General features: G+C 39.3%; 1 protein-coding gene across 2 annotated transcripts in view; it reads right to left on the minus strand.

The window, feature by feature from the left end:
• The window catches only part of DDX52 (DExD-box helicase 52), a 28,122-nt gene extending 4,404 nt beyond the window's left edge, over window positions 1–23,718 (minus strand). Inside the window, exons 1-14 of one of the 2 annotated variants that reach the window (XM_008066962.1) lie at window positions 23,590–23,718; window positions 22,328–22,526; window positions 18,089–18,219; window positions 16,437–16,622; window positions 14,304–14,447; window positions 12,341–12,452; window positions 11,433–11,505; window positions 10,725–10,928; window positions 9,836–9,926; window positions 7,062–7,184; window positions 6,779–6,929; window positions 4,909–4,984; window positions 2,905–2,976; window positions 248–340 (exon numbers count right to left, since the gene is read on the minus strand). In XM_008066962.1, coding sequence (XP_008065153.1) covers window positions 248–340; window positions 2,905–2,976; window positions 4,909–4,984; window positions 6,779–6,929; window positions 7,062–7,184; window positions 9,836–9,926; window positions 10,725–10,928; window positions 11,433–11,505; window positions 12,341–12,452; window positions 14,304–14,447; window positions 16,437–16,622; window positions 18,089–18,219; window positions 22,328–22,526; window positions 23,590–23,676 — 1,742 coding nt within the window. In that variant the 5' untranslated portion in view covers window positions 23,677–23,718. The remainder of the gene's footprint in view (window positions 1–247; window positions 341–2,904; window positions 2,977–4,908; window positions 4,985–6,778; window positions 6,930–7,061; window positions 7,185–9,835; window positions 9,927–10,724; window positions 10,929–11,432; window positions 11,506–12,340; window positions 12,453–14,303; window positions 14,448–16,436; window positions 16,623–18,088; window positions 18,220–22,327; window positions 22,527–23,589) is intronic. The other variant, XM_021717053.1, reaches the window with a different exon arrangement.
• Window positions 23,719–27,915: the final 4,197 nt, after the last annotated feature.

A 27,915-nucleotide genomic window follows, 5' to 3' on the forward strand; every position in this document is an offset into this window, starting at 1 on the left:
AGATGAGGTCTCGCTGCCCAGGTGGGTCTCGAATCCGCGGGCTCAGGCAATCCACTCACCCCAGCCTCCCAAAGGCGCGGGAATACAGACTGAGCCACCGAGCCCAGCTTATAGTATTTTTTAAATCAAATTTTAACATACTATGTACCTATCAATTCTGTTTCTAAAAATTTATCCTAAGGAAAAATAATGCCTACCGTAACTAAATAATGGAGTCAAATAGCAACTTTTCTTACCATATACTTACCGTTTTTCCTTAGCTTTTTCTAAGAAATATTCTGGAGTTGTACTAATGCTCTCCCTTTCCAATGGTTTCTTAATCATCTTTTTCTTCTGTTTGCTGAAAGTTACAAAGTAAAAGAGGAAAAAAATTAATTGCCACTTCATCTAGAACTAAAGCTAGAATTAGTTTTGATTCTTGATCCCAAAATTCATTATTTAAAACTATTTACTGGTTTAAGGTGGGGCTATATCCACTTGAATAGACTAGATTACCTAATCGAATTTTGAGAGTTAACCACAAGGGATGACAAATTCAATCAACGTTTTAAAAAGCTAATGATTGTGATTAAGATACATCCTGTGCCAACCTTATAGTCCATGTCAACAAGCATCAGAGTTTTATTTTGACCAATGAACTGCTTTTTAACAGTTTTATGAATTAAAATAATTCTATGCACATTTCACTCACACTGAATACTTCTTTTTTTTGAGCTGGAGTCTCACTGTCGCCCAGGCTGGAGTGCAGTGGCATGCTCACGGCCACCGCAACCTCGACCTGCTGGGCTTAGATGGTCCATCCACCTCATCTTTCCAAGTAGCTAGAACCACAGGCATGCGCCACCATGCCCAGTTAATTTTTTTATTTATTGCAGAGATGAGGTCTCACCAAGTTGCCCGGGCTGGTCTTGAACACGTGGGCTCAGGCAATCCGCTCCTCTCAGCCTCCCAAAGTGCAGGGATTATAGGCATGAGCCACCATGCCCGGCCACTGAATACTTTTTAAAAATCTCAATACTTAAAATTTCAAAGATTAAAAAAACTGGCGGCTGGGCTGGGTGGCTCAGCCTGTAATCCCAGCACTTTGGGAGGCCAATGTGAGTGGATTGCCTGAACTCTCGGGTTTGAGACCAGCCCAGGCAACTTGACGAGACTACCTCATCTCTACAATAAATAAAACATTAGTCAGGTGTGGTAGCACACACCTGTAGTTCCAGCTACTTGGAAAGTTGAGGGAGAAGGATCGCCGGAGTCCAGCAGTAGACACTGGGGTGGCCATGAGTGTGCCACTGCACGCCAGTCTGGGTGACAGAGTGAGACTCCAACTCAAAAAAAAAAAAACTAGCAAGGAAATAACTACAGTATTCACAAATATTTAAAAGCAAAATTTTTATCTTAACATGCTCTAAATATAGTGTTATTGTTACAATTATGATGTGTAAAATAGAGTATAAAAGCAAGGATATGAAAACTGGGTTTTGAAGACATTTGTACACCTGTGTTCACAGCAACATTATTCACAATAGCTAAAACATGGAAACAACCCAAGTGTTCATCAACAGATGAATGGATAAGCAAGATGTGGTATATACATACAATGTAATATTATTTAGCCTTAAAAAGAAAGAAAGCTGGGCTCGGTGGCTCAGCCTGTAATCCTGCGCCTTTGGGAGGCTGAGGTGAGTGGATTGCCTGAGCCCGCGGGTTCGAGACCCGCCTGGGCAGTGAGACCTCATCTCTACAATAAATCAAAAAATCAGCTGGGTGTGGTGGCGCATGCCTGTAATTCCGGCTACTAGGAAGGCTGAGGCGGAAGGATCGCTGGAGCCCAGCAGGTCGAGGCTGCAGGGGCCGGCAGCGGCCACTGCACTCCAGTCTGGGCAACAGAGTGAGACTCTAACTCAAAAAAAAAAAGAAAAAAAAAGAAAGAAAGAAAGAAAATTCTGACATATGCAACAACGTGGATGAACCTTGAAGACATGCTAAGTGAAATAAGCCAAAAAGACAAATACTGTATGATTCCACTGATATGAGGTACTTATGGTAGTCAAAATCATAGAGACAGAAGATAGAATGCTTGCCAGGGGTTGTCCAGTGAGTGGAAGATGGGAAGTTGTTATTTAATAGTGACAGAGTTTCAGTTCTGCAAGATGAAAAGAGTTCTGGAGATGGATGGTGGTAATGGTTGTGCAACAATATGAATGTACTTATGCCACTGAACTGTACACTTAAAAATGGTTAAGATGGCACTTTTGTTTTTAGAAAGCAGGAGTTTATTAAGAATACAAAAAAGCTCCCAAGTGGAAGGAGACCTGAAAGAGGGTTGCCCAAGATGGTACATTTTATCTGTATTTTATCACAATAAAAATTTTTACACAGGCCAGGAATGGTAGCTCACGCCTATAATTTCAGCACTCTGGGAGGTGGAGGCAAGAGTATTGCCTGAGCTCAGGAGTCTGAGACCAGCCTGGGCAACTTGGTGAGACCTCATCTCTACAATAAATAAATTTTAAAAATTAGCCAAGCATAGTGACACATGCCTGTGGTTCCAGCTACTTGGAAGGCTGAGGTGAAAGATCACCTGAGTCCAGCAGGTGAAGGCTGCAGTGGCCTGAGCGTGCCACTGTACTCCAGCCTGGGCAAGAGTGAAACTGACTAAAAAAAAGAAATTTTTTTTTAAACAACAAAAAAATTAAATGTCAAGCAAGTGAGAAATAACACATCCAGTTTGAAACCACTTACATAAGGCCAAAAACATGCAAAACTAAATAATGTACTGTTTGGGAATATATACTTACACTATAAAATAAATAAGAGGCAAGAAAATAAAACCAACAAAAAACAAGAATGTATATATAAAGATACAGAGAGAAAGAGAGGATCCAGGTAAATGCAAGATTATACCTTAGCAGTTTTTGGAAACCTTTTATGTACTCTGGTACAGGACACCCAGCCTGCTGTATAACATTGGCAACACTGAAAAAGAAACCCATAAACATAAACTTGTATCTTATCTAATTGATGCTTATGTCTGTAAACCCTCCACACCACATACGAGGAACTAAAACTACACAAAGTAATCCAGAAAAGTGTTCTCATATATTATCAATTATCACCCAATATACGCATGCTGGATAACTGAGAAAACTATCCATTTGGCTGAAATCAACGCACTGATGAATACCTAGGTAGCAGCTATTCCAAATGTATCAAACCCTAAAAAGTTACTAAGCCCTATATTACAGAAGCCAGAGTCAAGCTTAAATTTATTAAGTGACAGTGCTTACTATGGTGTTGGCATTGTTGTAGGTTTTTCATTTATAGGGACTTATTCACTCCTCACAACAACCCTATGTGGTAAATACTATCATTAGCCAGGCACGATAGCTCACATCTATAATCCCAATACTTTGGGAGGCAGAGGCAAGAGGATTACCTGAGCCCACGGGTTCAAGACCAGCCTGGGCAACATGGCAAGACCTCATCTCTACAATAAATAAAAAAATTAGCCAGACGTGGTGGCACATGCCTGTAATTCCAGCTACTTGGAAAGCTGAAGCAGAAGGATCACCTGAGCCCAGCAAGTTGAGGCTGCAGTGGTCATGAGTATGCCACTGCACTCCAGCATGGGCGACAGAGTGAGAACCCCACTCAAAAAAACAAAAACAATACTATCATCATCCTCATTTTACTGATGGAGAACCCAGGTGCATAGTTATACTGACTTTGGGATCAACAGATTCACATGTCTGGTGTTGCTAGGAGACCTCATGTAGAATCTCGACGGATAGATCCACCAAAGAAATCAGATCATACAGAAATACCCCTCTAGACATGGGAATTTAAGTCTGCTCAAAGTGAGACAAAGGCTAACAGATGACAGAGGCAAAGTTCAGAAAGCATAAATAAAAATCTTTACCAAGACGGCTAAACAGATCAAAGTACAAACCCCCTTTAGCCATAACTAAACTTCATTTGTTAGAAATGTGAAATGTTAGCCGGGCCTATAATCCCAGCACTTTGGGAGGCCGAGGTGAGAGGATTGCCTGAGCCCACGGGTTTGAGAACCTGGGCAACTTGGCAAGACCTCATCTCTACAATAAATCAAAAAATTAGCCAGGCGTGGTGGCGCTTGCCTGTAGTTCCAGCTACTTGGAAGGCTGAGGCGTAAGCATCACCTGAGTCCAGCAGGTCAAGGCTAGGGTGGCCTTGAGCGTGCTACTGCACTCTAGCCTGAGTGACAGAGTGAGACTCCAATTCAAAAAAAAAAAAAAGAAATGTGAAGTGTTACTAATTATCATTGACCAGAAATTACTACTGGCAGACAAAATACAGAACATTTAGCTTCTATATTAAAATCTATGATGATGGGCTAAAATAAGACCTAATGATTCTAAAAGCATATCAAGCGTTACCCTGGCTTCAAAGGGCTACAACTGAGTAACATTGGAATGTGTTATACTTTTTCCTACATGGCAGGTGATCCTGGGACTACACAGAACTCCATCTGTCCTTGGGAGCAACAGGAAACATGCACCATGGTAAAAGATAATGCTAACTGGCCTGAAGAGACTCAGGAATTAACTTTTAAACTACTCACTAATTCAAAGATCTTAATATTATATTATAAACAACACCAACCGATGGCTCCTGGAAGAGTTCTGGGAGTCTGAAACTTATAATGAATATTCCATTGTGAATAAATATTTATATCCAAATTCTAATAATGGAAAGGCAAAAACAAGGCACTTTGATCACTTTTTCTTTTCTCTGAGCTAAAATTCGGTGGACTAACACCATTAACAGGAATTGAGATATAGACATTTTGTAATTATCTCTTAATTGAATATACATATAAGAATAATAAAACAATTTTGCCCACTTAATGAGTTGTTTTTCCTAATTTACCTTCTTAATAATGGTTTATCATCTTCAGTGAAAAATGTAATAGCTTTTCCCTTATGCCCCGCTCTTCCAGTTCGACCTAAGAGAAACCAGATCATAAACAAATACTTTTTAAAAAAAAAATGTGGGGTGCAATTCCAGATTAGATACATAAATGGTCACTGTGCAGGTGAAGTTTGGGTTTCCCACTGATGCTCACTTTGCCTGATTTGGGATTAGGTACACCTACTGATGTTATGTGCCCTCCCTCCCTCCCCAACAAACACTTTTGGGGGGGGGGGAAGGGACTCTCAGGAGGCCAGGCGTGGTGGCTCACATCTATAATCCCAGCACTTTGAGAGGTCGAGGTGAGAGGACTGCCTGAGCCCACAGGTTCGAGACCAGCCTGGGCAACCTGGTGAAACCTCATCTCTACAATAAACCAAACAATTAGCTGAGCATGGTGGCACATGCCTTTAGTTCCAGCTACTTGGAAGGTGAGGCAGGATCACCTGAGTCCAGGAGGTTGAGGCTGCAGTGGCCGTGAGCGTACCACTGCACTCTAGCCTGGGCAACAGAATGAGAGACTCCAACTCAAAAAAAAAAGATTCACATATATATGAGGGGACTGAAAAAACCCAATTGTCCTTTGGAGGGTGGGCCCCTTATAGTACTCAGAATTTGTTCCTCCAGATCAAAGTTGTTTTATTTTTTTTTTTGAGTTGGAGTCTCACTCTGTCACTCAGACTGGACCGCTCCCGGCCACCGCAGCCTCGACCTGTTGGGCACCAGTGATCCTTCCCCCTCAGCCTTCCAAGTAGCTGGAACTACAGGTGCGTGCTACCATGCCATTTTTTTTTTTTTTATTTATTGTAGAGATGAGGTCTCGTCAAGTTGTCCAGGCGGGTCTCAAACCCGTGGGCTCAGGCAATCCACTCATCTTGGCCTCCCAAAGTGCTGGATTACAGGCTGAGCCACCAAGCCCGGCCCAGATCAGAGTTTTTATCTCGAAGTTTTAAGAAGGTTGCATCATGATTTGTGGAAGAAACATCCATGTTGTGGCAAACAGGTGCTTGTTCTTCCACCAAAACAACACACTTACTTACCCACACGGCACTGAATTTTCAGCAGTTTTTGACCCAAAATGGCATGACCTCCATGCCCTACCCTTCCTATTCATCTGAACTCTCTGCAATGACTTTTTTTTTGTTTTCCCAGATGAAAAGTCCTTAAAGGAAAACACTCTGCCAGTGTGCAATAGGTGATACAAAAAATGGCAGACATACTAAAAGACATCAAAACTGACAAGTTCAAAAATTATTTTGTGGAAAAGGCACCTTGACAGGTGTATTGCATCACAGAGTATTTTGAAGGCAAATGAAGTTTAAATATGTAAGAACAAATACCCAATTTTTTATAAATGAATTGTTTTGGCCAGGCGCAGTGGTTAACACCTGTAATCCCAGAACTTTGGGAGGCAGAGGTGAGAGGATTGTCTGAGCATAAGGGTTTGAGACTAGCCTGAGCAACTTGAGGAGACCTTGTCTCTACAATAAGTTGAAAAATTGGCCAAGTGTGGTGGTACACGCCTATGGCTCCAGCTACTTGGAAGGCTGAGGTGGAAGGACTACCTGAGCCCAGCAGGTCGAGGCTGCAGTGGCTGTGAACATCCCACTGCACTCCAGCCTGAGCAAGAGTGAGACTCCGACTCAAAATAATAACAATAATAATAATAATAAAATAATAATCATAATATATTGTTTCTGGGATCCCTCCTCATATAAGAGTCGCTGGATTTTCACAGCACTAAAAAACGAGCATGACTGAAAGGAAAGGTAGAGATGCTAAGATAAATGAGTGGGCAACAAAGAGGAAGGAAAAAAAGACAACTCACCTATTCTGTGGATATACTCCACTGAGCTGGTTGGAAAGTCATAATTGATAACCAAGTTCACACCTTTGAAATCAATCCCTCTTGCTAGCAAGGCTGTACAAATAAGAACCCAGATTTTTCCGGCTCTGAAGCTATGGACCGTGTTATCTCTCTGGTCAACAGAATATATGTAAAATGATTTAGTATCACTCTAGAAGTGGAAAACAAGTACTTCCTAAATTTAATACAAATAATTTCAAATTAAGTAGTTCTTCAGGTTTTGAAAGTATGAATTTGACTTTACCTGTTGCTGTGTTCTCTCTGCATGAATAACATCTACATTAATACCTTCATATATGAGCTCATGAAAAAGTTCTTTAGCCCTTTCAATAGACTGAACAAAAACAAGAACAGGTGGATTGAAACCCTAAAAGAAAGAAAATAAAAATCAGCACATATAACCCATAATCAAGAATACAATTGCTCAGTATTTCATAATATGATTTTAGTTAATAAAGAATACAGTTCAATTTATGATACTTTCATTGCCAAATGTCTTGGGCCAGTGGTCTAGATCTGCCATCTTTCTCACTGTTTTCTCCATTTTCTCTAATAGATTCTTTCTACTCAACTTGAACTATATTCTCCAACTTGCTAATTCCATTAATCTTATCTAATCAATCTCCCTTTGCTGTCCTACAGTTATGTATGGCTAACCTTTGAAACAATCATCTCTAAACTCCTCTGCCTCAGAACATCTTTGATTCTGCTTAAAATGTAACAACTGCCTTTTTCATTTGTTGCTTATCCTGATTATGGTATACTCCCAAAGTATAGTCTTTGCTTCTCAGTTCTTTCAATATAATCTTTATTTTTATTTAATTTTTTGAGTCAGGGTCTCACACTGTTGTCCAGGCTGAAGTGCAGTGGCACGATCATAGCTCATCACATCCTCAAACTCTTGGTCTCAAGAGATCTTCCTGCTCAGTCTCCTGAGTAGCTGGGACTACAAGTGTGTGCCATTACACCCTGCTAATTTTTTTTATTTATTAAAAAATTAAAAAAATTTTTTTCTTGCTATGTACCCAGGCTGGTCTTGAACTCCTGGGCTCAAGTATCTCTCCATTCTTGGCTTCCCAAAGTGTTGACATTACAAGTGTAACCCACCATGCCCGGCCAATATAATCTTTATCTTAGGGAGTTTAATAAAACAGTATCAACTACTAGCTCTAAGCAAATTATTTTTATATTTACATCAAGCCCTTATTCTCTCTCAAATCAGCTTTCTTATTTTGAACTGTCCATATTAGAGCTTCTTAGCCTTTTTACTTGGGCTTAGACTCCAATTTTGGAATCTGATGAAAGCTAAGAAGCTTCCTAATAGCAACTTACTCATTCACATTAAAATTTTTTTTTTTTTTTTTTTTTTTTTTTTGAGTAGGAGTCTCACTCTGCTGCCCAGGCTAGAGTGCAGTGGCACACTCATGGCCACCACAACTTCGACCTGTTGGGCTCAGGCAATCCTTCTGCCTCAGCCTTCCAAGTAACTGGAACCACAGGCACGCACCACCACATATGGCTTTTTTTTTTTTTTTATTGGTGAGACTCAGGCAATCCTCTCGCCTCTACCTCCCAAAGTGCTATGGTTACAGGCATGAGCCACCATGCCCAGCCACATATAATCTTAAATGTAATTTCACAGGGTTTGCAGACCTCCCAAAGCTCATACACAACTAAAAACCCCATGTGAATATCTGGGAAAACCTTAAATTTCTTAGTCTCAAACGATATCCTTAAGAATATTAACAAAACTAATACATACAGCATTTACTATGTGTCAAGCACTATTATAAGACTGTATTAACTCATTAATACTGTAACAGCTCTATGAAGTAGGCATTATTAGCCCACTTAACAGGTGAGAAAACTGTGGAAGAGAGGTTAAGTTGTCCAAAGCTAGAATGGTGGAAACAGAATTTTAGTCCTGGTAGTCAGACTCCAGAAGTCCATGCTCTTAACCACTAAAGAAAACCATTTTTGTTGTCACTAGTTAATTTCAAACACCTTTCCCTTTGATCCTCCAACTAGACTTAATATTCTACCACTAAAGCTTCTGCCCTAATTTTTTCCTCCTCATCTCTGCGGCAGCCTAATTTAATAGTCCACCTATTAATTTCCTTACTTTCAGTCTTTTCCCATTACAATTCATTTTACATGCTACCGTTTAACTAATTTTCCTTAAAAACTATGTGGCTTCTTCATTCTTCAAAAATGTCCACTGGTCTCTCTCAACCTGAGCCCAACTTTCTTGTCCAACCTGATCTTCTTTACTCTCCACCATAAACTCTTTATTAGTCTTGAAACAGATGGTGTTCACCTCCATCTCTTGAGTAAAGTCTTTACTCTTCCCCTCCACCTTTTGTCCTATAAATTCTTCAAGGCCCAGATTAGTACCATTTCTTCTATAAGGCTTTCTTTAACCAATTCAGCTCACTGATGGCACCATTACGACTACACGGATGCTTACAAAAATGCTCTTTTGCCTTTTATGACACTTCATCAGAAACCATCTCACATAAGTATATTTATTTTATCCCCTAAATAAGAAATTCCAGGAGCAGGGCTTGGGATTTGTATTTCTTTTCTTGTTCCCCATCCTGATTCTCCAATACTTAACTTTTTAACTATGGCTTCTACTCAATACTTAACAAAAAAATAAACATGGAAAATTCCACTCAGTGTCCTACTCATTCTACAATGCCCAAGTTCTTCTTTCCAGCAAAAGAATGGGAGGACAATGAAGGGGACATATATATGCATTGTGAAAAAAAATCAGACTTTAAGGGCATCAGGTAGATCTTTTCCTAGCCTACTCTGAGCTGGGAACAGAAGACTTTCCATATTCTGAGACGCAATCCTCTTTTCCTTGGGCTAAGAGTTATCACAGTGTGCTTCCTAACAATTTACCACTGGAGTACTAAGTATGATGCAAGATGATGTTATAGTGTGGAGCCTCCCATACTATAATATAAGGCTTGGTAAACTCTACCAAAGTTCAAGAATGTAGTCAAAATATACCTTTTTTACAAGTTCTCTCATGGCCAGAAGTTTTCCATTCTCAGACCCAACAAAGAGAAGTTCTTGCTCTACAGTCTCTACAGCAGAATTCCTGAGAAGAAAATATACCTTGTAGTTTGCCAGAGCCATTTTTGGCTTCCTCCTCAAAACTCTAATGAAAAAAATGTATGCACACAACTCCAACAAAATCAACTTTTCCACTGTCAATATAGGTACTTATTTATTTTTACTTTAGTTTGAAGACAAAGTACTTTTATTTTGTTTTTTTGAGTCGGAGTCTCATTCTGTCACCCAGGCTGGAGTGCAGTGGCACGCTCATGGCCACTGCAGACTTGACCTGCTGAGCTCAGGTGATCCTTCTGCCTCAGCCTTCCACATAGCTGGAACCACAGGCGATGCCACCATGCCTGGCTAATTTTTTAATTTATTGTAGAGATGAGGTCTCACTATGTTGCTCAGGCTGGTCTCAAACTCCTGAGCTCAGGCAGTCCTCTCGCCTCTGCCTCCCAAAGTGCTGTGATTACAGGTTTGAGCTACTGTGACCAGCTCTAGTTTTGCTTTTTTGAGTTTTTTTTGAGACAGGGTCTCACTGTTGCCCAGGCTGGAGTGCAGTGTCACAATCATGGCTCACCGCGGCCTCAAATCCTGGGCTTAAGCAATCCTTCTGAATAGCTGGGGCTACAGGTGCATGCCACAATGCCAATTTTTTTTTTAAATAGAGGCAGTATCTTGATATATTGCCCAAGGTGGTCTCAAACCCCTGGCCTCAAGCAATCGTTAAGCAATCCTTCCCAAAGTGCTGAGATTACAGGCATGAACCACTGCTCTCAGCCGTGACTTGTGTTTAAAAAAAAAAATGGTGGAATAGTGGGAAAAAACAATTAAATACCTTGCTCCAATGGATACAGTGATGACATTGTCCAGGTTTAGTTTGCACCATTGTTCAACATCATATGCAAAAGTTGCACTGAACATAGCTCTTCTGACCTTGGGTGATGTGCAGGCTAGGAAAATGGAAGCCAGCTGGTCTCTGAACCCAGTTTTGCCATCTTCAAATAGTTTGTCTGATTCATCTACTACCAGCCATTCAACACTAAGAAACAACAAAACGACTGGTGAAGATTGAATCAGAAGATTGAACATATTTCACTAAACTGTGAGGATACATGAGAAAGTCAAACTATGATGCTGCTTCTCAGATCCACTTTCTCACATAAGAAAAATGAGCAGGAGAAAAATAAAAACAAGATAAACTTAACTCGATGTACCTATTCCATTAGCCTCAAACATATGAGGTTCCATTAATAACAACAGAGCTTCACATAAACCTCATGAACTCCATTACCATTGCTGAAATATGCAAATAGGTCTAGGGGAATTCTGTACTAACTGCTTATCAGAATATGTAACTTTCTTCCAGATCAGATAGTTATTTTTTCCTATAAGTTTAAAGAAAACCATTATTCTCAGGACCAATACTGACTAAAGCTGGCAGATAGCAAGCAAGTTTCAATGGGCAAAATGTAAACCATTGAGGACAAAATAGAGTCAACTAAATGAAAAACACACATAAAAAGCATTAAACTATTATTTGTACCTTGTTAGGTCTATTCCTGGTGGATCTTGCTTTAATAAATAGATCAGTCGATTTGGAGTAGTCACAAGAATATCTATAGAAAAAACAAATGATATAAAAAACAAAAAAATTCATCCCTCTTCACCTAGGAATTAAGTCTCTTCAATTTCAGTTAATAACTTGAAGTGGAGGGGAAGTAGTCATACTCACTAGCCAACAACACAAAAATTCTTCCTTATTAGCAAGTATACATAATTTTTTTCCATCATAGCAAAACTACTATATCCCTACTTTCCTTTTATCACAGTTGAGCAGCCTTCTCAACTTTTAAGAGGCAAGAACACCATAACCCAACAATTTGATTTTTTAACTTTTCCCCAGGAAAATTCTTCCTTTAAATGAAATTTTACTCAGAAGCTCAAGATAAAACCAACAGATGAAAGCAAATTCTCTGGCAGATGTAAGAGTAGGGATATAGGTTATTCTTATCTGCCAGATTATTTCCATGGCAGATTTTTAAAAAATCAGTGGTATAAAGCAGAATTTCTCAACCTCGACATTGTTAACATTGGGCTGAATAACCATTTGTTGTGGGGGCTATCTTGTACATTGTAGAATATTTAAAAGTATCCCTGGCCTCTAGCCACTGTAAGCGAGTAGCACCTCTCTCCAGTTGTGACAACTAAAAATGTCTCCAAATATCGTCAGTGTCCCTGTGGTGGAGAGTGGAAGGCAAAATGGTCTCTGGTAGAGAACCACTGGTATTTATTTATATATAGTTACTGAGTGAATGGAAAGGAGGTTTCATTAGTTCCTCTAAAAATCAAACTAATTATATACATGACTTTAACAACTCTTACATAGCAGTTAGGATATTTACCATTTCCAGATTCCTTATATGCTCTACATCCCAAGCATGAATTCCTTACCAAACTTCTTAGATGATTTAGGTCCAAATTTCTTGGCTGCCACTGCTGCTTTGTGGATCATGTGTATTCTGAATCCTGTTCCCTCAGAGATTTTTATTAACTCTCGGTGAATCTAAAACAGAAAATGATAAAAACATTAGCTGCTAAGATTTTTTTTTTTTTTGAGTTGGAGTCTCACTCTGTCGCCCAGGCTGGAGGGCAGTGGCACGCTCCCGGCCACCGCAGCCTCGACCTGCTGGGCTCCGGCGATCCTTCCGCCTCAGCCTTCCGAGTAGCTGGAACTACAGGTGCGTGCTACCACGCCCAGCTAATTTTTTGATTTATTGTAGAGATGAGGTCTCGCCAAGTTGCCCAGGCGGGTCTCGAACCCGCAGGCTCAGGCAGTCCACTCACCTCAGTCTCCCAAAGGTGCGGGATTACAGGCTGAGCCACCGAGCCCGACTGCTGCTAAGATATTTAGACAAGATATATAGTCTCTTTTACATTATTAATAAATATATTACCAACCCATGAATATCTGAAAATTAAACCCATAATAATCTGTACATTAACCTGAAATCTCAGCATTTTGAAACTTCAAATGCCTAATAAGATTCAATAGTTTATTTAGGCCAAGTAAACTAGTTCCATTTTGTTTTTAAGAATTCAGTACTATTATGAAACGATTTCATACTTGGCATGTATTTTACACCAAGTGCACTGGGAAAGTGGAGCATATCATTGTATAGTTTTACTTTCTCAAAAACTGAAATAAGGGTTCATTTTATTTATTTATTTACTTATTTTGAGTTGGAGTCTCACTCTGTCCACCCATACTAGAGTGCAACAGCACACTCCCAGCCACTACCTCAACCTGCTGGACTTCCACGATCCTTCCACCTCAGCCTTCCAAGTAGCTGGAACTACAGGTGCCCACTACCATGGCCAGCTAATTTTTGATTTATTGTAGAGATGAGGTCACGCCAAGTTGCCCAGGCGGGTCTCAAGCAATTCACTCACCTTAAGCTCCCAAAGTGCTGGGATTACAGACTGAGCCACCAAGCCCGGCTGGGTTCATTTTTTTTTAGATGAAAAAAATAAATTTTAGTAAGGGACTATATATTTCTTTCTTTCTTTTTTTTGAGTTGGAGCTTCACTCCATTGCCCAGGCTGGAGTGCAGTGGCACACTCACGTTCACCTGCTGGGCTCAGGCAATCCTTCTACCTCAGCCTTTCAAGTAGCTGGAACTACAGGTGCTTGCTACCACGCCTGGTTAATTATTTATTTATTTATTTATTTATTAGAGGTGAGGTCTCACCAAGTTGCCCAGGCTGGTCTCGAACCTGCGGGTTCAGGCAATCCTCTCACCTCAGCCTCCCCAAAGTGCTAGGATTACAGGCTTGAGTCACCGCACCCAGTCTATATATTTCAGTAGCTTTCAACTTTAAGGATTTTAGAGCATTTACCAAGTTAGTATATTAAAATCATTGTGTTTTAGAAAATTATAAGCTGGGCTTGGTGACTCAGCCTGTAATCCCGTGCTTTGGGAGGCCGAGGTGAGTGAATTGCCTGAGCCCGCAGGTTTGAGACCCACCTGGGCAACATGGCGAGACCTCATCTCTACAATAAATCAAAAAAATTAGCCAGGCGTGGTAGCGCGCGCCTATAGTTCCAGCTACTTGGAAGGCTAAGGTGGAAGGATCCCCAGAGCACAGCAGGTCGAGGCTATGGTGGCTGGGAGCGTGCAACTGTCCTCCAGTCTGGGTGACAGAGTGAGACTCCAACTCAAAAAAAAAAAGAAAATTATAAAGACTTAAAAGACTTGCCATAAACTGTAAGATACAGAGCAATGTGCTACATAGAGAATACCTGAGGATAACAGAAGACATACGTCTTACTCTTTTGAGATTTTATTACCTTCAAATAAGAAAGATCACTGAAGCAAACACCAAACACATTCTCTTCAATAGTTACAAGTCCTACCTGGTTGGCAAGTTCTCTTGTTGGTGATATAATCAGAGCTCTGAAGCCTTTATTTGTGGGTTGTTTCAGCTGCATTAAAATAGGAATGCTAAAAGCCAAAGTTTTTCCAGATCCAGTAGGAGCAGAAGCCAGAAGTTCCCGACCCTAAAAATAGAGTACATTAAATACTCCAAGAAAAAGTACATACGTTTTTAGAACCTGGTAAAATAATAGTGCCAGCGATAGAAATAGCAAATACAATTGTGCATAATGAATTTACTCATTCACGTCCTATCTGCTTTTATAATTTCTCCCATATTTGTTTTTCTAACATCATTTGTTCATGCCACCATCACTACAACGGGATTTCTGAGCATTGCCCCTAAAGTCCACTTGAACTGGGTAAAGAATGTGGATAACTAAAATCCAAAAATAATCCACAACCTCAATTATACCCATTATTCCCATTTTTTTCTTTCTACTAAACTCTTTTATCAAAGTAAATTATAAAATCAAATTTTTATCCTGGTATCTGTACTGCTCAATCTCCAGGGAAGCTTTTATTAAATAACAGAAAGACTGAATGTAAGAAATAAAAAGTGATAATGCCCTGAGTGACAGAGTAATTTATAGGTGACAATCTTCAAAAAGTCACTGTGATTTTTAATGCTTTAAGGCAGTTATGACAGAAATAATCTTAAATAAAAATTAAAAGCAACTTTACTATGAGTCTACAATATCTCTCGAATGTATGAAATGTATTATCATTTCAGTTCTCAAAGACAATGAAAAGGTCTAGTACAGATGAAATGGTAACTCACATCCTTTGGCTACCATCTTGAAGGCCATCTTGGTTATAAGGGGGAAAAAGTCAGTTCTCATTGCTATAAGAGTAAACCTCAGAAAATGTAACATCCAAACACCTAAGTTAATCCATACCTCTATCAACAACCAACTGGATAAACAAATTATAGGCCAGGCGCAGTGGTTCAAGCCTATAATCCCAGCACTTTGGGAGGCCGAGGTGAGGGGATTGCCTGAGCCCATGGGTTCAAGAACTGCCTGGGCAACTTGGCGAGACCTCATCTCTACAATAAATCAAAAAATTAGCCGGGCATGATAGTGCACGCCTGTAGCTCTGGCTGCTTGGAAAGCTGAGATAGAAGGATCGCCTGAACCCAGCAGGTTGACACTAGGGTGGCCGTGAGTGTGCTACTGCACTCCAGCCTGGGCGACAGAGTGAGATGCCAACTTAAAACAAAACAAACCAAAAAAATTATGGTACATTCATACAGCCTAATAATACTCAGTAACAAACTGATATATGCAACATGGATGAATCTCAAAACCAGCATGTAAAATGAAAGAAACCAAAAATAAAAGATTAATGTATGATTTCAGTTATATAAAATTCTAGATGAGGCAAAAGGAATGAATACACAGCAGGTGGGGTGGGATGAGGACTGAATGGACAGGGCGCAAGAAAATTTTCTGGGATGATAGATATGTTCTATATCCTCATTGGAGTGCTAGTTACACAGGGTATGCATTGTTGAAACTCACAGAATGTGCAATTAAAAATCTATGCATTTTATTGTATGAACAGTATACTTTAATAATAAAAAGTACCAGGAAGAAAACTAAGTCAGATTATGTAAAATAATTATGTTTATTTACTTTTAAATTAAATTAAATGTAATTTAATTTTAGAGTTGTGGGGTACAAGTCAGGATTGTGTACATAAATGTAAAAGAATTTTAGAAAGCATTTGTACTTCTGAAATAGTTCCTGGGCATTATAACTAAATCAACAATGAATGAACAGAACATAATCCCCATTCTCCAAGGGTTTACACTTTAGTAAAATGAAAACGAAAAATATAATTGGCTCAAATATGTAGACGTGTAAATGTAAGATAAATGTTGCAAGGAAAAGAACACACCAAATATCATGGAGAATTGGAGTGCAGAGGAAAGGGTGTAAAAGAAAAAAGATTACACCTAGTTATAGCAATTGCTACAAGGCTTATGGAGACACAGGCATTTGAGATGGATATTAAAAGCAAGTGAAGGATTTTAACTGGGTAGACAAGGTGGAAGGAAAAGGAGAGTAAACACATAAAGGAAGGAATGTTATGCATGTCTTCATACTCACATGCAGCATAACTGGAATGGCTTGCATTTGGATTGGCGTAGGAATTTGGAAGTCTGCATTTAGAATGTTCTGAAGCAGTCGAGAACTGATTTTATAATCCTGGTCAAGTTGTTGAAATGTAGCAATTGGGTCAGGAAGGTCAGTTCCTTGGACATGAATTTTGTGTTTATTCCGGAAGAAGTTTATCTGAAATGTGAAGTAAAGGTGCCACTATGGATATGGTCAAATAAATACATTCTTGGGTGTTATAAAGCAATAGTTAACAGTTTCTGGGGTACGCTTTAGCAACATATGAAACTTCTTCATATTAATGTATCACTACCATGAGTAATGTGTTATTAATATCAATGTGTTATTGCCATAGTCATAACTTCTGATCTTACACAAACTTCTAGAAAGCAGACATTGACTCTCTAGTTCTTTGTACAGTGCTTAGCATATAAGTACCAATCCTTTTTGATGATGAAACTGGTACCCCAAAGAGTTAAAGAACTAACAAAAATTCTCGAGTTTGCAGGATAGTAGATGAGAAACAACTGGCTGAAACTCCCTCCATTTGTGAGCTCAAGAAAAAAATGGGCTGAAATCAGCTGGAACCAAGAGGGTCGAATATAGTTTGCACAGAATGAGCTTGCTAACATCAAAGGCTGAATTTCTACCACACACTTCATAGTAACTTCCCCCAAGTTCACACATGCAACCAATGAGTTAGCATGAAGAGATAACCACCTGCCCAAGGACCTTCCAGAACTCCCTTTCTTTCCACCAATCACCTTTTAATTCCAATATCCACCCCCTAAACCTTTTGTAATAAAATTACTGTTAAAAGCTAGTACAGTAAGACAGATTTGATCTTAACACTCCCATCTCCTTGTGAATTGACTTATAAGATAAAGCTTTTCTCAAACCTGGTGTGACAGTACTGTTTCCAGAGCATCAAGCAGCAAGTCTCTCTTTTGCTCTATTACAATGGTTTACCCTAAAACTCTACTTATTAAAAGTGAATGCCAAAAGTGCTGTCTAGTTGTGCTAATTTGGTTTATTTTCTCATTCTTTGGTCCAGAGACAGTCAAATTCTGGTTTCCAGGTTACTGAAGCATTGCCACAGTAATCCCTGAGGTAAGCTGAACATACCTCTCCATCAGGAACATGGCAGGTATACAGCTGACATGAAAATGGTATTATTTATTTCCCATATTCCCATGTCATAAAATAGGTCTTTTAAGAACTCTAACCCTTCAATCCCTGTCAGAGGAAATCCTCTAAGCTATTGAGCTCCACACAGAGCAGAAAGGGAGTCAAATTTTGTTTATCAAAAGGGGCTAAGAAATTTTAAAAATGAATTTTAAACATACCACCAATCTTAAAACTTGAGGAGGTCAAGAATTACATTCATATTCTCATTTATAGATATGTCTATCTATATGTAGACTACATATATCTTTAATTTTAACTTTAAACTTTAAAACTTTTAGGTATAGCACAAATGACTACTTCGCTTTAAGTTTTCATTAAATCAAAATCTAAATGAAATAATTAATCTTTGTCTTAACAAAACTATACTCACTTTGCCAACAGAATAACTTATGTCCAGTGAAAAAGTCACTACATCAGAAAACATACATACTTTTGAGCTAAGACATTTTTCTAACCTTTTCCTTTCTGAGATTCTCCAACTTTACTGAAGTTAGTTTACTTTCTCCTTTAACTTTTCTATCTTCAATCTTTGCTTCCACAGATGACATCCATTGTATAGTAGCATCTTCTTCTTGGGAAGTAGTCTCTAAAATACATTTTAAAAAATTAAAAAGATTTAAAAAGCATGACAGTCTTGGGTGTAGCAAATAGGCCATATCTTCACACTAAACAAACAAAAAAAGTACTACCATAGGCAACTAGCCAAGAGAGAGTAATAGGATGTATAAAAATTGGAAATCGAGAGGCAAGTTCTGGTTGGTATAACCAGAGCTCTAAAATGAATTACTTTCCCTTTGTTGGTTGCTTCAGTTGCATAATGATTATATACTTGAAAACAGGGGATTAATTGAAAAGCTGCTTAAACAATGAGATTCCAACAAAGTAGCCAGCTTCTCTACAGCTAAACAACAACCAGCTAGAATATAAAAATGATAGGTTGGCTGGGCATGGTGGCTCATGCCTATAATCCCAGAAATTTGGGAGGCCGAGGTGAGAAGATTACCTGAGCCTATGGGTTCAAGACCATCCTGGGCAACCTGGCGAGACTTCATCTTTACAATAAATCAAAAGATTAGCCGGCTGTGGTGGCGCATGCCTGTAGTTCCAGCTACTTGGAAGGCTGAGGCGGAAGAATCGCCTGAGCCGAGCAGGTCGAGGCTGTGGTGGCCATGAGCAAAAGAGCGAGAGTCTAACTCAGAAAAAAAAAAAAGGCTGGACATGGTGGCTCCTGCCTGTAATCCCAGCATTTGGGGAGGGAGGTGGGGACTGCTTGAGCCCAGGAGTTCAAGACCAGCCTCGGCAACATAGTGAAACCTTATCCCTATACAAAATGTTTAAAAAGTTATCTGGGGATGGTGGCATGTATTTGGAGTCCCAGCAACTCAGGAGGCTGATGGGGGAGGATTGCTTGAGTCCAGGTTGAGGCTATGGTGAGCCATGATTGTTCCAATGCACTCCAGTCTGGGTGACAAAGTAAGACTCCCAACTCAAAAAACAAACAAACAAACAAAGAAGACATTTCACCTACAATAGTAATGAATATAGCACAATACTTAGAGCTACTCAATATTAAAAAGATAGCAATTCTCCCTAAACCTATAGATAACACTAGTTCAATCAGAAGTAATGACAGGATTGTTTTGGTGACTGGACTGCTAATTTTAAAGTTTATATGGGAGAATAAATATGTAAGAATAACCTAAAAAAATTTAAGAGTAATCAGCACAAATTCTACCAATTTCTGATTTTTTTTCAACTTCACTGAGGTATAACTGACACACAATAACCTGCATATATTTAAAGTACACAATTTGATGAATTTTGACATATCTATATGCTCACTAAACCATCACCACATTCAAGGTTATTTCCATCACTTTTCACAATTTCCTTGTGGCCCTGTGTAATCCATCACTCCATGTCTAGGCAACCACCAATCTAATTTCTGTCACTATAAATTAGTTTGCCTTTTCTAGCATTTTATATAAATGGAATCATATAGTATGCACTAAGTTTAGTCTGGCTTCTTTCACTCAGGATAGTTATTCTGAGATTCATCTGTGTTGTAGCATATATCAATAACTTAACATTTTATTATTAGGTAGTATTCCATTGTATGGATATATAGTTTGTCTATCCCTCACCTGCTGAAGGACATTTGGGTCATTTCCAGTTGTTGGCTATTACAAGTAATGCTGTATGAACATTTGTTTACAAGTCTTTCTGAAGATGTTTATGTTTTCCCTTCTCTTAGGTAAATATCCAAACAATATTGCCAAGTAATATAGCAGGTGCATGTTTAACTTTAAAAAAAATCTTTCAAACTATTTTTCAAAGTGGTTGTACCATTTTACCATCAAGAGTGTGAGAGCTTATTTCTGTTCATCCTTCCCATCTTTGCAACACATGTTTGGTTCGGTCTTTTTTTATTTTTTATTTTCAGTTGTTGTATGGTATGTAGTAGTACTGCATTGTTTTAATTTGCCTGATGATGACCAATGTTGAGTATCTTTTGTGCGCTTGTTGCCATGTGTATATCTTCTTTGGTGAGTAGACACAACACAAGTCCTTTGTTTGCTATACATGTTGCAAATATTTTTTCACAGTCTGTGGCTTGCCTTTTCATTTTCTTAATGCTATTTTTCAAAGAGCAAATTACTAATTCACAAGATCTTGAATTTTTCAATTAAAGACAGATATATGCTTATACATATAGATCTACAGTCTATACACATTTGTTGCTAAATGATTATAGTACACATCTGTGTATTTCTGGTTGCCCAAGATTTGAATCCTTTTCCTGTTTGTGGCATGTGTTTCTTATTAATCTTGGTGAAAAGTTTTATCAAACTTCCTGGCAGCCACAAAAGGAGAATGATTTCTAATGCAACACTGTAACAGCAAAAGCTTGGAAACAATGTACTAAATTTCCATTACACAAGAATCTGTCAAGTTAATTATGGACAATTCCTAATGTAGGTATGATATGATACTGTGCTATGTTACAGTGAACAAAGTACTTTTTACTGATACAATGTTTCTGGTGGATGATTCTACAATATCTAGATTTAAAATAAGTTTATGTTAACTCTGCAAATCCACTTCTAAGAATTTATGGGACAAATATACCCACACAAACACATAAAGACAAATAAGATGCTACTTACTGTAACACTACAACAGCAAAAGCATGAAAACAAACTAAATGTCTATCACACAGGAACTTGTTAAATCAATTATGGAATGTAAAATGGGGTGGATTATGTTGTATTAAAATAAACAAAACAGTGCACTTCCTACTGATTCCAGTCTCTAAGACACACTGTAAAAAAGGAGAAGGTAGGAAAGGTTCACAACAAAATGTATATAGACTATTCACGTTTACAAAATATATAAACATATGCATATAGAGTATCTGTCTTTTTTAAGGATAGCATAAGTACATGCGAATAGAATCTCTAGAAAAATACAAAAGAAACTGATTAACAGCAGTTGCCTCTGGAGAAACCAGGGGGACTGGACAAAATGAGTGGGAGGAAATTTTATTTTTTTTAAATTTTATTTTAAAGATATGGGGTACAATTCAAGGTTAGGTATATAAACGTTCATTATGCATGCACCCTTGTTGATAAGGTGTGCCCACCTCCCCCTCCCTGCATATTCCCACTACTGCCAATCCCACCCCTGCCCTCCCCTGGCAGTTTCCCACTACTGCCAATCCTTTTCTTATTGAATTACGGTAATTGTTCAAGGTCTGCTTATAAGTGAGAACATGTGATACTCAGTTCTTTGAGAAATTTACTTTTCACTGTTACATATTTAGAATTTACAATACAAAAGGTAAATGGCTCAGAAACGTAATAGATATAACAGGTTTTTTTTCCTTAAAAGATAATTACAGCCAGGCTCGGTGGCCCAGCCTGTAATTCCGCACCTTGGGAGGCTGAGGTGAGGGGATTGCCTGAGCCCGCGGGTTCGAGACCCGCCTGGACAACTAAGTGAGACCTCATCTCTACAATAAATCAAAAAAATTAGCTGGGTGTGGTAGTGCGCGCCTGTAGTTCCAGCTACTTGGAAGGCTGAGGCGGAAGGATCGCCGGAGCCCAGCAGGTTGAGGCTACGGTGGCCAGGAGCGGCTACTGCACTCCAGTCTGCGTGACAGAGTGAGACTCCAACTCAAAAAAAGAAGATAAATACACCTAGAGTACAGTATAGAAAGACAAAATAATTGTTAAAAAAAAAAAAGGCAAAGAGTAGGGACAGTTCACAAATTGTAAAATGTTAATGTCCAATAAAGTATATGAAAAGATGTTCACTCTCACTAGTTATCAAGAAAATATAAATTTAAAAGTTTCGTTCATTAGATTGGAAAAAAAATTAAGACCACTAATATCCAAAAGAATATGGGAAGTCATTTTGTAGTATCTGTTCAAAGAAATAAGTATGTATACTCCTTCAGCAAGTGATTCTACTTTTGGAATGTTATTCTACAGAAATAACAGTATCTGTACAAAATGATATATGCACAATTATCTTTATTGAAGTAATATTTGTAATGGCAAGTACCTGGAAATAACCTGAGTGCCATCAACCAACAAATGACTCTGTGTTGTCTGACCTGTAGCCATAAGTTTGTATTATTTTTGTAATTTAAAAAATCAAAGAAAAAAAACCAACAGAAATCAAACACTAACCTGAAGTCATCTTCTTCCTCTTTTTCTTGTTCTGCTCCCCCCTCCTTTCAGTTAGGCTGTCTTCTTTTTTCTCTTCATTTTGGAGCTCCTGATGTGTTTGTGATGCTCCACACTCACCTGGGACAGATTTCTTGTTTCCAAAAAAGTCCAGTCCCTGCAGCACCTCCGAAGAATCAAAGTTGTATTTCCTTTTTCCTAACTAAAACCCAAAAAAGGTAAAATGAAATCTACTGACAGAATACCATTGCTTTAATTCACACAAGATTGGCAGTAAGGACATGGATCCAATGACTCCCCATATTTTCTACCTTTTCACTAAACATCTGTGACGCTGACAAGTGTGTTTGGGCAAATGGAATTCAAAAAGACATCTTTTTTGACCTCATAACAATAATAATCCTAACAGCAATGAACACGTCTACATGCTTTCTATATGTCAAACAGATTTCTAAATACGTTTATACGTATTAAATTATTTCATCCTTACAACAACCCTACGAGGTAAGTACAGATGGGAAAGCCGTGGCATTTGAAGACTAAGTAACTCGATCAAGGTCTCAAAATGAATAACTGGCAGACTCAGCATTTAGACCCGGACAGATAATCTGGCTCCAGAGTTCATATTGTAACTACACTATACAGCCGGTTAAGAGAAAGAAGAAACACGTCATACACGCGCACGCACACGTTCTTAGTCCCAATAATAAGGTTACCTTTTGAGATTTTCCACAAATGGGCCCCAACTGGACTTCCCCGATTTATTACTCACTACTTCCCTGGGTAAGATTCCCCCATTTATAAATTGCACTTCTCATTGGTTACTTGGCAAGTCAACGGATGGGGCAATAAAAAGAACCATGCTCAACCCAACTATATGCATGCCAAGCCAAATTTGGGTGGACTATAATGGTTCCTCCATTTTTGGTTATTTCTGTTTTCGAAACTCTTTTCCATCAGGCTCGGAGAAAAAGTTCCTTTTGAAAGAATTCCAACTTTGCTTTGAATAAACTAAGGAGGGAAAGCGTTTCCGTGGCAAGCCCAACTAAGTCTACTATAGGATCGGAAAAGAATTTCACTCAGAAGGTTTGAACCGGGTAGGTGTGTGTGGATAGGCTGATCACAAAAGGAGGGAAAACACCCCAAAAGATACTGAAAGCCATGCCACGGGATGTCCGTGTGTGTCGGCTCCCCCAGCAGCCGATGAGTTCTCGAGCTCCTGTTCCTTGTCAGTGACTCGGGCCTCGGTCTCCTGTGCACAGTACCTGGAATCGGGCTGCATCTGCCGCGAAGCGTCTCAAGTCGAATTTGGCCCCTGCGCCGAGCCGGCGAAAGAGATCGTGGACGTCCATTTTTACCCAGAAGGCTCTGCGGTGCTACGGCGCCTGCGCGGATGACTTCCGTTTCCCCGCCTCAGACCCGGCAGTGAGCGGAAGTGGCTCTTGGAGGCGGAGCCTGGCTACAGTGAGAGATTGTGCCGTTTTACTGTTGTGTAGTCATTATTTATAAATTCTTTTTAAAAAAATGTATCAAGATTCTCCTATGCCAGGCACTGTTCTGACTTTGAAGGATATTTTGGTAAGCAACACTCTACGATTCTTCTCAGAAAGCCTGCATTTTAGTGGGGACAACAGAAGTAATTAACAAGCAAAATAATCTCTGACAGTAATAAGTGACGTTTAACAAATAAAAATGTATACTTGATAGAGAAGAGGATGAGGACTACGTTTGGCTAGATTAGTCAAATTCACTGTGTTAAACTGATACTTGAACTAAGAGGAGGCAACCTTTCCAAGATCTGGGAACACTGTTCCCAGCAGCAGGAACACGTGCCTGAAGAAGGGAAAAAACTTGGAACATTGAGGGAATAGAAAGACTGGAGCCAAGTTGCAGTGTGGAAGAGTAAAACAGATATGGTTGGAGGGACAGACAGAAACTATATCTTGTTGCAAGGTCATGATCAGGAATTTGGACTTTAATGTAAACACCCTGGGAAACTATTGAAAAACTTTTACGAGAGAGCAACATGATTTAGTTCATCACATTTAATGTGTACTATAAAAAAAGTACCTGTGTATTGCCTGTTTTCTGAAATAAAAATTCCTGAGCACAGGAATCTACTTTGCTTCACTGTTGTATCTATATATAAAACTTAACATATATGAAACTACAACTACAGGCCAGGCCCGGTGGCTCACACCTGTATTCCCAGCACTTTGGGAGGCGGAGGCAGGACGATTGCCTGAGCCCAGGGGCTTGAGATCAGCCCGGGCAACTTGGCGAGACCTTGTCTCTACAGTAAATTAAAAAAAAAAAAATAGCCGGGTGTGGTGATGCGCCAGTGGTTTCAGCTACTTGGAAGACTGAGGTGGAAGAATCACATGAGCCCGGCACGTAGAGGCTGCAGTGACCCTGAGCTAGCTACTGCACTCCAGCCTGGGCCACAAAATGAGACTGATTCAAATAAACAGACCTACAAATAAGGTGCTTTATGGGTGACTTAGGGAATTTTCAAGAAAAACTAAACTCCATGAGATTATTTTTCTTATGATCTGACTTTATAAGCCAAATTCCTATGTAGTTGGTAACAAACTCTATCCAAAAGCATACCCATGGATATGATCACCCACAGAAAATGTGAGTAGAGAAGAGGAGAGGTCAAAGGACTGACCGTTATGGTACTCTTTAAGAGATCAGGTAGAAGATGACCTGTAAAGGTCATCTTCCTACTAGTGAGGTAGGAAGATAAGGAATATGGTATCACCAAAGCCAAGAAGAAATTTCAAGAAGGTAGCTATCTGCTGTTTCAAAGGCTGTTGAAAAGCTGTCAAAGAAAAGATCACTGCATTTGGCAACATGGAGATCATGAGAGCTCCTGATAATATCAGTTTCAGGGTTGTTGGTGGATACAGGTATTGATAAAGGTGGAGAAGTAGAGACTGGTGAAGCTAACTCTTCCAAAGGTTTAGCTAAGAAGGATAGTGGAGAAGTAGGGTGGTAGCTAGAGGCAGATGTGAATTCAAAGGTTTTCACTTTTTCAAAAATATTTTTTAAAATGGGTGCCAAAGGATGTTTGTAAATCATATGAAATGACCTAGTGAGAAGGTATAAACTGCTTATGCAACAGAGAAGGGAGAATTTACTGAGGAAAGGCTGTAATAATTCTGGGCAATGGGTTCAGGACAACTAATTTAAAAAGAGACAAATTACCATGATTCAGCTGCTTAGATAAGGGTGGGAAGAAGTCTATAGTGTTGGACTTAGCCAGGATTAAAACTTTGCCAGATAAATATGATGGAGGGTTATGGCAAAGTCCTGTCCTCCCCACTCCAACAAAAGACCTCTGGGATTGATAGTTCAATAGAAGTTTAGCTTTAGACCCAAGAAAGAAGAAGAAACCTCTAGGAATGGCTTTCCCTATTAGGAATAATACTCTGGATTACATTAACCCACTTCCTTCTTTCCTTTCAGAGGAAAGAAGAGTTGCATTGACTGTGTAATATGTGCTATATACTTACCTTTATAAGTATGGGCTTGGAGTTAAACAGGTCTGAGTTTAAATCCCTGCCAGCCTCTCCACCTATTAGCTGTGACCTGGTCAGATTAGCCTTTCTGGGACTAATTTCCTCATTTGGAATTGTTCTGAGGATTAAGATAGGCTCATAGGCAGCAGTGTGTAGTGGAAGGAACATGGGCTTGGGGTGTCAGAAAGACTTACAGTTGAGTCCAATGATATCATTTGATAATTTGATAATTTGGGATGAGTTATTTCACAGGTCTGTGCCTCAATTTTCTTGTTGGTAAAATAAGGATTGTGAGACTATAATATCTACCTTGAAGGCTAGAAATAGCATAATTGTTCACTACACAGGGCTCAAAATGGTTGAGATGGGTTGGGATACTAGATATGTATCAAATCCTAATATACAAGGGGAACCTAAAAAAACCCCAGAATTTATATATAAAAAGTTGTGTATTTACTCTTACATGTATAAACTTCAGTCACCTTCAAAGTATTCTTCATTTGATGTCGTACACCTATCAAGATGCTTTTTCCACTGCTGAAAATAGTTTTTGAACTTGTCAGTGTTAATTCCTTTTAGTGCTTCCATCGTTTTTTGTTTCACCTCTTCCACATCGGCAAAATGTTTCCCTTTGAGGACTTTTTAAATCTGAGCATACAAAAAAAATGTTGCTCGGAGTGAGATTAGGTGAATCGGAAGGGTGGGACATGGGGTTATGCCATTTTTGGTTAAAAACAAACAAAAAACTGGTGAACACTCAGTGCAGTGTAGGCTGGTGTGTTCATAAATCGCCCATTATGAAATTGTCAAATGCATTGAAAGAATCTCCAAAAAAAATTCACTGAAGCTGAACTCAGCCTCTCACAACAAGACTAGTTGGTACATCAATGCTGATGGGTTCTTTGAACACTTACCCAGAGGTCTGCCCTCCAAAAAATAATTCCAATTTTTTTTGGGGGGGGGTTCCTTCCTTGCATGTAGATTATAATTACTGTATAAAGCATTTAGAACAAAATCTCAAACATAGTAGGTGCTTAAAAAATATTAGTCCTTTTCATCTTTCAGTTCATCCTCCTAGAGCAGTGGTTCTTGACCTTAACTACCATTAGAATACCCTGAGGAATCTAAAAACGAAAGAAAACTGGGTCCCACTCTCAGAGATTCTAGTTTAATTGCTCTAGAGTGTAATTTTTTTTTTTTTTTTTTTTTTAGTTCAGATCTCACTCTCACCCAGGCTGGAATGCAGTGGCATCATCACAATGATCATGGCTCCTGGCAGCCTTGACCTCCTGGGCTCAGATGATCCTTCCACTTTGGCATACAGGCGCATGGTATGGTAATACCTGGCTAATTTTTAAAAATTTTTTGTAGTGATGAAGTTTTGCTATGTTGCCCAGGCTGGTCTCAAACTCCTGGGCTCAAGCAGTCCACCCACCTTGGCCTCCCAAAGTGCTAGAATTACAGGTGTGAGCCACTGCACCCAGGCGAGTGCAATTTTTGAAAGTTTCTTAAGTGATTGTAATTGCAGTCGAAGTTAAGAATCACTGCTGGGCTGGGTGCAGTGGCTCACACCTGTAATCCCAGCACTTTGTAAAGCTAAGGCTGGAAAATCGCTTGAGCCCAACTGATCAAATTCAGCCTGGGCAAACAAGTGAGATCTTGTCCCTATAAAAATAAAAAAATAAAAGAATCACTGCTGGAATTATATATATATATATATTTTTTTTTTTAAGTCACTCCATCTCCCAGGCTGGAGTGCAGTGGCACACTCACAGCTACCCCAGCATTGACCTGCTGGGTTCTGGTGATCCTTCTGCCTCAGCCTCTCAAGAAGCTGGAATTACAGGCGTGCACTACCACTCCCAGCTAATTTTTTGATTTTATTGTAGAGATGAGGTCTCACAATGTTACCCAGGCTGGTCTTAAACCCGTGGGCTCAGGCAATTCTCTTGCCTCAACCTCCCAAAGTACTGGGATTACAGGCTTGAGCTACCGTGCCCAACCATATTTCTTTCTTTTTTTTTTTGAGTTGGAGTCTCACTCTGTCACCTAGACTGGAGTGCAGTG

Source organism: Carlito syrichta, unplaced genomic scaffold (assembly GCF_000164805.1).
Source record: "Carlito syrichta isolate Samal-C Ts95f unplaced genomic scaffold, Tarsius_syrichta-2.0.1 Scaffold309200, whole genome shotgun sequence".
Lineage (NCBI taxonomy): Eukaryota > Metazoa > Chordata > Mammalia > Primates > Tarsiidae > Carlito > Carlito syrichta.